The sequence below is a fragment of the Gymnoscopelus braueri genome (genome assembly GCF_963280865.1).
Source record: "Gymnoscopelus braueri genome assembly, chromosome: 8".
NCBI classification, from domain to species: domain Eukaryota; kingdom Metazoa; phylum Chordata; class Actinopteri; order Myctophiformes; family Myctophidae; genus Gymnoscopelus; species Gymnoscopelus braueri.
Window position 1 is genome coordinate 47,954,468 of NC_137609.1, and position 11,091 is coordinate 47,965,558.

Sequence of the window (11,091 nt, forward strand, 5' to 3'; positions counted from 1 at the left end):
TAAGTTTTCTTTTTCTTTTTCCTTTTTTATATACGTAATATATAACTCTATGGTTTATGCTAGCCTCAATAGCATGTTGATTCAACAGCCCTGTCTACCTAGTGCATCTTTCCTGTCCCTGTTCCTTTGTGTACATTCCATTGTATTCATTCAGTCAATTTAAAAAAAGTTCCTCACAATGTCTATTTCTCAAATACTACTATACTTGTGGGGACATTTGGCATACACACAAGTACACACACACACACACACACACACACACACACACACACACACACACACACACACACACACACACACACACACACACACACACACACACACACACACACACACACACACACACACACTGCTGCATGGCTGCCATGTCGAAGTGCTGCATCTACTTTCGCATTCCTCACATCATTCTTTTTTTTTTGTCCTTTAATGAAAAATCGAGAAGCAGTGGTTCCTCTTGGGGTCGTGGAACTGACCGCGGCACAGAGACAGGGCAGGACAGAGCATTATGTGTTCTGCAAGTTTTGCCTCCACAGAAGAAATAAGAAAGGAAATATATGAATGAATGATTCTCCAATGAGTTTTGTTCTTTAGCTGACGGGACAAAGGTCGTGCAGCAAGCAGAACTCATAAAACTCACAACTCACAAGGACAATACCGCGGGTAGGATTCGGAAGTTCACACACGGTTCATACAGCCATACATATGTTGGCATTCATTCAGCAGAGCCACGACCACTTACGCCCTTTTTAAAGCTGATTTTCAAAAAAAGTCGATGCCATTTTAAATTGCACATTTTTAAAAATCATAAAACAAAGTTTGCTATAACTACATTGCTAAAAGAAGGTTTGTGTACTGGAGTCCATATTGCTAAAAGATCACACCAACCACCATGACAAATATGTCATGATCATATACTTTGTCTCATCCAGGTCTTTTATTTCTGCATTCATTGTCTAGTTTTCATAGTTTTGCGTCGTCTTCCCCAGCTGAATCTCGTTTGTAATCAGCCCTAATGTGTATATCAGTGTTGTTCCCCAGTCAGTCCTTTTTGTGTAATTGCCTTTGTATTTAGTTTATGTCTGAGATGTTATTTTCTTTGTTCACATGTGTCGCCTGTATTAAATCATGGGTTTTGAACCTTTTTGAATCTGCACTACGCTTACCGAGAAATTTCCACTGGAAGTTTATTAGAGTGGGTGTCAAAATCTGGTTATCAATACATCACTAAAGATACATAAGACAACGTTATGTATCAATTATAGGGTCTTGTAGTTATCTTTTTATTGTGTAATTTCTAGGGAATCATATCTCTTTCACAAGCATATTAATGGCAGCAGTGGTGGACAGTAACTAAGTACATGTTACATACTTAAGTACAATTTTCAGGTATTTCTACTTTACTGGAGTTATTTCCTCTTTTAAATATGTTCACTTCTACTCCACTACATCTCAGAGGCAAATATTATACTTTTACTCAACTACATTTATTTGAAAACTTTAGTTACTAGTTACTTTGTAGATTTAGATTAGTAGTACAAAACGTACATTAAACCTACTTTGGCTATTTGAAATTAGCAGATTTACAAGCTGACAACACGTCACTTTACGACACGTTGTCAGCTTGTAGATATACTTTCTTCAAAAGATTTTTGAATACATTTGAAAAGCTGTGAGATGGGACATTCTGCAAAATGAGTACTTTTACTTTTGGTACTTTAAGTATATTTTGATGCCAATTATTTTGTACTTTTACTCACTGAATACAAGTAATAAGAGAGCAGGGAACAGTAACACCACGCATTACAACAGACTCCCCATAACGCTGGTACCGACCAGGTCAGTGTGACCCTGCATGTCAAGTCAGAGAATTGATTGTTTTGCAGGTCAAATATGATTGATGAAATGTGGTAGCCAAAGGGCATGGTTTAGAACAGCGGTTCTCAACTTTTTCTGGATCAGGGCCCACTTGGAAAATCTTGAAAAGTGTTTGCAGCCCACCCACCAGACCACTTCACAGGCATATAAATGCCACCTGCTGTGCAGAGATATAGACTCCCTGCTGTCAGATGTCAAGAAACCCCCCGGCCGCATGCGTACTGCTCCCCTTAAGGTTGCATACCCATCCATACAGTATGTACAAGAGGTTTAGACATAAGGTGCATGAGCATAGCATCTGGCATAGGACCTATACAAGTGTTATTCAACTGGCGGCCCACGGGCCAAATCCGGCACCAGCTGAGCTTTCTTGCGGCCCCTGGAACAAATTCCACGTTCCAATATAACATTTTAAGTAAAAAAAAAAGATTAGATGCCTAGTTGGTTGTACAGTATGACTATTTTTTTTGTTGTTTCATAACACTTAACCAGTTAACCAAAGCTTGTTAATGGTTAATCAACCATTATTAACAGATATTATTTCGATTGGAGGACTGTTAGTGACTCACTCAGGGTCCCAAATTAACACCTGCCAGTGCTGCATTTGCAGTCAAGACACTGCTACAAGAACCCAAGCGGGTAAATGTAATCTTTGGTGTATAAAAAGTAAAAGTATAAAGACCTTTTCATAGTACAAAGAAAAGAGCCAGGAATGTTGTCTACCTCTACTACTTCTCTACTCTGGTTTTGGGTGCAGTTCATCCATCACAATAGTTCATCCATCACAAATGTAACTATTTCTGGGTTTTGAGTGGATGTTGTTTATTACACCAAATACATTATTCTCCTTATGCATCCATTAGCTTGTATGTGTTAGTTGTCTCCATCTTCCATCTTCATCCACTTCAACCACATCATAAGAGCTTGTGCTCTTATCACCCAGGTGCTCAAAACATAAACGCAATGCAAAAACCTTTGAGTCATACGAACATGTAAACACTTCACCTTGCCAGCCTGCCTCCAATACACTTCTCACAAAGATGCTTCCATGCCAGGGACCCGTGCACAGAACACAATGAAATATCTACTTGATCAAACATCAAAATGCATAAATGCAGTATTAAAGCAGGCCCTAATAAGTTACCATAATCAACATAAATTATGTCCATTGTTGTGTCCTGTCGGACCTGTAGCACACAACAAAAGGTCAAACAGTAAACCATAAACATTTTGTTCATTTTTTTTGTCTCGGTCTTGTGTCATTTTACAATTGTGGCCCCCTGCCTAATCTACTTGAATACCCCTGACCTATACTGTTCATCAGAGCCATATAAGGAGAGTTGTGTCACCTCCATGTACTTAATCGGGCCAGTCTCCTACAGAGCCTTCTATTGGCCAATAGTGGAAAAAGCCCTGAACCGGAAGTTTTACGGAACGCACTGGAGTCTATGAGCGTTTGTCACTATTTAGAGTTTACATGAACCACGTGACCGGCGCCGTTTTTGCCCCCTATTTGACGTAACTCTCCAATAGAAGGCTCTGCTGTTCATGATATAGACATTAAGGTGCAAGAAGAGTATCAGCGCGTTGTACATGAGATTAAGGTGCAGAGTATCAGCACGTGTCAAGGCCACATCGTCCACATGGAACATTATATCATTGCTGTCGGGCAGAAAATCTCCATATTCAAACTTTTTGTATATTTTCGTAGATTAACGCCCTACTTGATCATACTATAGCGTCACACAAAAGCATCAAAAGTAGTAGATCCGCAAGCTCGAAACGCGGCGCGAAGCGACGCGTTTCGAGCTTGTGGATCTACTAATTTTGATGCTTTTGAACTTGAAACCTGAAAAGTAACAGCTATGGACATATGAGGTTTCCACCCGACAGAGACTATTATGTGAAGTCAGTATAGCGGGATATTCGCATGCAAAGCTATCTCTTTCTCTCATCTGAAGCACATTATGGATTATCTGTGTATTATGCGGATCAGACGCGGCGCAGCGCTGTCAGGGCATCGTATACAGCGCACTGTATACTGGTTCAACTGTCCTCATCTGATACAGATCTCATTGTATTCTCTCATTTACATCAGACGTGGACCAATGTGTCCACAACAAATAGATTTCCTCTGGGACCCTCACGTCCGTCTCCGATCTTATCTCCCCCATCTTGCCTAATGCCTGTTATTGAAAAAAAACGCAGATAGCACATTCCCTCATGTGTTAACCCATGAGTTAATGACAGACAGACCGTGCATGCATAATGCATCCACACATTATTATGTTGGAGATTGATATCTGAGATGTTTATTATGTTTCATTATGTTGATGCTTAAAGATGAACAAGATTTTTCTATTATTATTATTATTATTATTATTATTATTATACTACCAAGGTTATTATGATTAACTAAAACTAACGGAATAACTCAAATCATTGAAAATGTACTTGGTTTACAAGCTTACAGTGTGCCTCAATGTGACACACTGTGAGCTTCAGCATTTCCCAGGTATTTTATACAGCAGGCAGTATAAGCTGATTGTTTGCACCAGTCCTCATTCAGTCACGCACGCACGCACGCACGCACGCACGCACGCACGCACGCACGCACGCACGCACGCACGCACGCACGCACACACACACACACACACACACACACACACACACACACACACACACACACACACACACACACACACACACACACACACACACACACACACACACACACACACACACACACACACACACACACACACACACACAAACACACGTCTTGGGTACAGCTACATAAGAGTACAATTATCTGGTTTTGGATGCTCAACACAGCCTTGTAGCAGGGACAGTACAACTAGTGTTTCTCAACATTTTCTGGATCAGGGCCCACTACAATTTTTTTTAATTGACTGCGGCCCACGGACAATAAAATATTAATGTTATATTATCATTCAAATCTTATTGTTTTGGTAATTATTTGGGGGTCCAATTGTATAGTATCCTCACAGACCACTAGTTGGCCCCGGGCCCAGAGATTGAGAACCGCACTGCAGTAAAACGACAAAGAATGGCAGCCATATAAAAACAGCACATACAGTACATAGCTCACACAGCAGCAACAGGCCACATGTAGAGCTAAATACAGATGTGAAAGAGTAGATCATGTTGTTTTCATGAGCCTGAGACCCAGTACCTGAACTATGATCCCAGACGGTCCGCACCGTGCAGGAGTGTCCTTGAGACCACATAATGATGGATGCAGCCCCCATCATCCGGCACTGTGTGTGTGTGTGTGTGTGTGTGTGTGTGTGTGTGTGTGTGTGTGTGTGTGTGTGTGTGTGTGTGTGTGTGTGTGTGTGTGTGTGTGCGTGCGTGCGTGCTAACAGCTAGAGCAGACCATCTCACAGCTAGGCTACAGATGTAAACTTTTAGTTTTTATCTTTGGTAGCCTAGGGGCACATGCACAGGTTGATTGTGAGGGGCTTACAAATGGCTGGCCTCTCCAAAAGGAGGGCCAAACAGTTAGCAAGGTGCTCAGTATCTAACAGCTATTACTGGAAGCCGCTAATTTTTTTAGGAGGCGTTGTTTCCTTTATCCATGATTTATGTTCGCTGTGTCTGACAAGTGTGTCAACTATATTGCATGTAACAATGCTCTGCCGTCTATGCACTTTGTAAATGGCTGTTTTCCTATTGTCTGACTGCACTGGCAGTGTTTATGTCCTTTGTACAATTACTTCTGTTTATGTGGATATAAATAAACATTTCAAATGTGTCTGTGTGTGTGCGTGCGTGCCAAGTAAATGTAGCAATACCACAATGTAGAAATATTCTATTGCAAGTTAAAGTCCTGCATTGAATGTTTGCGTGTGTGTACAGGTGTGCGTGTGTGTGTGTGTGTGTGTGTGTGTGTGTGTGTGTGTGTGTGTGTGTGTGTGTGTGTGTGTGTGTGTGTGTGTGTGTGTGCATGTGTGCGTGTGTGTGTGTCCGTGCGAGTACAGGTGTGTGTGTGTGTGTGTGTGTGTGTGTGTGTGTGTGAGCCTGCCTGCCTGTGTATAGCGGGGGTATTGGCGTGCTGGTCAGGGGACAGAATCAAAGGTCGTCCTTAGGGGACGAACAGCGCTACAAACACTGAATCCCAAGTAAGTGTGGATTTAGTGACATCGATTGTTTTGTTGCTGTTCCCAGCATATGAAGCCAAACAGGAAGAGATTGGATGAATGTCTTCCTTACATACGCACGCAGTCCAGAGGCGCCATTTCAGAAAACACATAGGGGGTGGCAAAAATAAGTTACCACTTCAGCCCCGTTTCCAAAATAGCGAAAATAGTGGATTTACAAGTAGCCTACTATCTTCATTATTGCTGAAAAAAGAGAAAATGTTTGAGATGTAGGGATGCTAGGCTGAATCAAGTCAATGAATGTATGGTTGCAGACAGGAAAACAAATATCTAAGTGTCCCATGTCACATTTAGCTGGAGGGGCATATACTGAGATGCACTCAGTGTTGATCTGAAATCAGATTCATCTGCAAAAGAAGTTGGAGTTAAATGGAGTAAAATATGCACAAAAGTAAATTTGAGGTCACAGTTTACAATTTAGGCATTTACAGTAGCGGCTCTTTATCCAGAGCGACTTACAGTAAGCAAGGTAAAGAGACAGTATAGTGCCTCAATAATCAGTCTAAGGAGTATGATATCAAAAAATCATAATCTTCAAACTACACAACCTATAGGAAGCCAGGTCAAAAAATGAACCTGGCATTATGTCTAAATAACACACTCTAAATGTCATTGTTTACCTTTAAATAAGACTGTATGGTTGTCAATGCTATAGGTCAGGGTTAAATGTATGAACACTACGGAGAGGCAATTGCCATCCCCCGAGACCCCAAAGGACACCCCCTGACCTGACGCAGTCCATTTCCATCGGTGACGCCCCCAAGGTCACACCTTTCACCTTGAAACATGACGCATAATCTCTACCGGCTCCACCAGGGGGTCATGACCCGTCTGGGGTGTAATGAAGTGTTTCTTGTGTCTGATTATTTAATCCCGTCGCTGTCGGGTGGGAACCTTGTACCTGTAAATCCCAAACCGATACCTTAATTTCAGGAAATGGGCAAAAAAAACAACCTGTGTTTCAATGGATCCAAAATAGCTATCATTTAGTCACCAGCTTTTAATAATACTTTTCATTGGTTAAATATTTATAAAACCCACAGACACACTGAACCACTTTCACTGTCACTTTCGGAATTGTTCAAGGATACAACGCGTTTTGAGCTTATAGATTGGCTTTTTTTTTTATCTACTTCCGTGCAGTTTTGATTTACGAACAAAACAAAATCTTGGAATATGGAAATACTAGGTTTCTGCGTGACAGCAATGATTAGTTGTTTTAAAATATGAGTATACAAGTATACTGTATAAAAATAATGTTCACCAGGTGTGAATAGCACCTGTCGCAGTGTTAACAGTATTATCACACTGTCTATTGCACAGAGCAATTAGAAATATGGACTGATACCCGTTGGGAACAATGCTCGTTGTTCACTGACATAAACTCTGTATCTGTCTGTCTCTGTCCCTTCTATGTCGACGCTAAAACACCGTCAACACTTTGTGAATGAGGCCGACATGAATGGATGGACCTCACGGTTCTTCCTACAGTATTGAGGAAATAAACACACTACGACAGGTCCGGTTTGAAAGAACCAATTTATACATGAACTACCTTGACTGTTTTGAAGGAACTGCGGTTGACTTCTAAGAAGCGCTTCTGGTGTTTGTCTGGTGATGATTTTTACGCTCTTACTCTTATATGAACACATTAACTCTTGAATATCCAGGCTTTATGCCTAATCCCTACTGAAAAGAGAGGACGAATGAAGATCCGAGGATTGGACACTATGAGCCTTTTATAGAGACCTTTAAATGAAATTGCTTGTATTGAATAATTGATTGTTGTGATGTATGTGAGTTTTCAAATTTTGCTCATATGTAGGTAAAACGTGAGTTGTTTCTTTAAATAGATATTATTACGAGGACCCAAACTAGCAATCCTTGTAGGCTTTGTTGTCCCTTTGTCTTTAATGTGTAGATTAAATGACAACCTTTTAAGAGAGGGGTGGACTTAAAATTGAGTATTCATTGAGAACTATAAGACTATAAGACAAGACACCTTAATAGCTAAACACTCAAAAGGCCTAATATTATGTTTTCTAGTTTTGGTATGTGTCTTAACCTGTCTTCCTATCAAAGAGTGAGCCTGATTGGAGCTACAGTACATTTATCATATTTACCTTAAGCACTGCTTTCTTTCTTTTTTCTGTCTTGCTAAGTTTATATATGGGTACTGTACCTTACCCCCTTTTGTGAGGACTCAGCCAATTGTGCATTATTATTGCATTCGGTATATATTGAATGAATATGTTTATGCTGTACTACTTTACTTGGAACCCTATATTGGAACAGACTCAGATTAGATGTACTTAATTGTATTCAAAGACTTCAAGGACTCTGATGTGTAATGTGCTGTTTAATGTAATTTGTGTTATGACTGCACTTTTTGTACAAGTTGGTTGGAAGTTGTTGATCTGTACATGGACAGGGGAAGTTGTCTTTCCTACGGACACTATAAATGGGACACTTCCGTTGCCCGCAGCACACACCGCTGATGAAGGCTTTATGCCGAAACGCGTACGTTGTTGGCCGCTCTGCAGCATACCATGCCTACTTAATTTATATAAATAAAAGTGATTTAAAAAGGACTATTCCGTGAGTGCTGGTATTCTCTTACAGAGATTTATAGTTACTTTTCCGGACCGCACACCCGGTAAGAAAGTGTAGTTTTGTTGAAACGAGTTGGAGTCGTGCTTGCACCCTTGATTTGAATGTGTCCCTGCTATGCCCATATATGGAGATCCCTGATGTCATCAATATGACATCATAGTATACTGACATCGGTCAGACATTCTGTGCATTCTTCAGGGATCTCCATACACGGAGATCCATTGCCGTATGACGGTTCTGGATAACCGGCAATCCCCACTCGGTACATCGCTCCCTTGGGTCCCTCGGCGATACACATGCCCAAATTGAAGTCGAGCTGCCGGTTGGTTCTCGAGAAACACAGGGGACATGCGGACACGCAGAGACTCCGCGCATATATAGATGACAATAATATTGTACAGCTTATGCTACAGGTACTATACGTATAGAGGGCAGGCCCTCAACCGTATGAACGAGGAGACAGATCATTGAAATAAAGAAACATTCAGAGTTGAATGGCCGACGATCCTGCCATTTTATTAAGAAAAACAAACTTCCCAAAAAAGAGAATGCCTGGTGAGCCATAGCTCTGGAAATTGGCTATTCGGTGAGGAATCAAGTTGCCTGGTGGTATACTCTGGACACAAGTCATGTCCTGCACTGTGTGCTCTCCATGCAGTGCTGTAGCATGACACTTCCTGTTGCTGCTAGGGCAGCACTTCACGCATGTCAATAACATTCTGCTGCGCTGGTAGGGTGCTTTGCCATTCCGTTGTCTTATCTTTTTAGTGCTCGCATACACACACACCCAGCCTACACTCTACAGCAGTGGTTCCCAACCTGGGAACCAGCCATTTGGCTGCCGTATATTGACCAAGTACATTTTCAGAACATGTAGTGTATGTATGTGTTTTAATGACCAATCAATTGACTTGGCTTGGATCAGTGGAACTAATGTAGCATACTCTCAGTTCTTAGTTCCTAGTTTACGTTTCTAAAGGTTTTAAAGGGGCCACTTGCACTCTATCACGGCCCACCAGTGGACCCCACACCCCACAGGTAGTACATTACGGGTCTACACGGTTGCATACGTTTTCCACCACTTTGTTGAACTCTTCTGGCTGGTCGGCGTAGAGGTGGTGAGAGGCATCGTTCACCAGCAGCACCGTGGTGGGACTCTGCTGCCTGATCTGTGCCACCAGGTCCCCCGAGGCGCTGTCCACCCAGGACTCTGCTCCGTACAGCATGGTGACGGGCATGGAGGGGGACAGCTGGTGAACCCTCTGCAGCATGGGCCTTTTAGCCCAGCCCAGGAACTCCGACATGGCCCGGAAACCCACCTCGCCACTGGGCGTCTGGGCGTTACAGTGGTAGATGTATTGTGTCATTGTGTCGTCATCGAAGAGGTCCTCGAATGTTCTTCTTAAGTCTGCACGGTATCTGTTCACCAAGCTTGGACCCCACGGCCCGGCCACTCGGATGAGAGCCAAGGGGTTGAACAGGCCCAAGACGGCCGCCGCGGCCCTCACCCAGCGCGGACGAGGTGGTGGCCTCCTCGTCCCCTCCGTCCCCTGTGCCTGAGCGGCGCCCTGTGTCTGGGCCGCTGCAGGCTTGGGTCGCTCAGGGAAACCCCATGGGTCCACCAGGATGAGACTGGTCACTCTAGACGGGTGCTGGATGGCGTAGGATGTGGCCAGGTATCCACCCAGGCTGTGTCCCAACAGGATCATCTGCTCGAGGCCCACTGACTTCCTCCAGAGCTCTATGGCGTTGACAAACTGCTCCTCGGCCAGGGCGGCGTCGGCGGGGAAGGGCGGCCGCGAGCTCCGCCCGAAGCCCAGGAGGTCGAAGGCGTACACGGGCCGACTGCGGCTCAGCACGTCCAGGTTCCTGATCCACAGGCCCACCCCGCCTCCGAACCCGTGGACCATCACCAGGGGAGTCTTATTAGTCTCTGCTGGTTCTGGGAGCTTCTTGTTGCCTAGGGTCAGAGTCCAAATCCTGTCTTCGTTCGGGAGGGTCACAAACCTGGATGATACATCGTTCTTAATACAGGCAATGATCTTGTCCTCAGTGCTTTTCAGTAGGGACATGGAGGTTTGACACCATGATGGCCACCAGGTCCAAGACGAACCCGGCTCCGTGTCATGATAGCTTGGCATCGGAACTGTTGTCGTCGCAGGATCCATTGCTGTATCCATTGCCGGTATACAGTATCACATATTAATGACAACACAACATTGCGTCGCTGAGAGTCATTTAATCCTGGCGTCTTAATTAACGGTGACGTCATGACATGACATCTGTGACATGTCACGTGCTAAATATCTGGGGCAGTGATTCTGAAATATTTCAATTTCAAGGACATCTATTTGTTTTATGTGAATGATTCCCATTGATAGGCATTGGACATGACACAAATGTATCTTTCAAAAAACAA

General features: G+C 43.1%; 1 protein-coding gene across 1 annotated transcript; it reads right to left on the reverse strand.

The window, feature by feature from the left end:
- Positions 1–8,826: 8,826 nt before the first annotated feature.
- Positions 8,827–10,852, reverse strand: LOC308090893 ((Lyso)-N-acylphosphatidylethanolamine lipase-like; the record flags this gene model as incomplete). Its single annotated transcript, XM_080436166.1, has 2 exons — positions 8,827–9,001; positions 9,723–10,852. 2 exons carry the CDS (start codon positions 10,850–10,852, stop codon positions 8,827–8,829), a joined length of 1,305 nt encoding a protein of 434 aa, XP_080292292.1.
- Between the last annotated feature and the right edge of the window lie 239 nt (positions 10,853–11,091).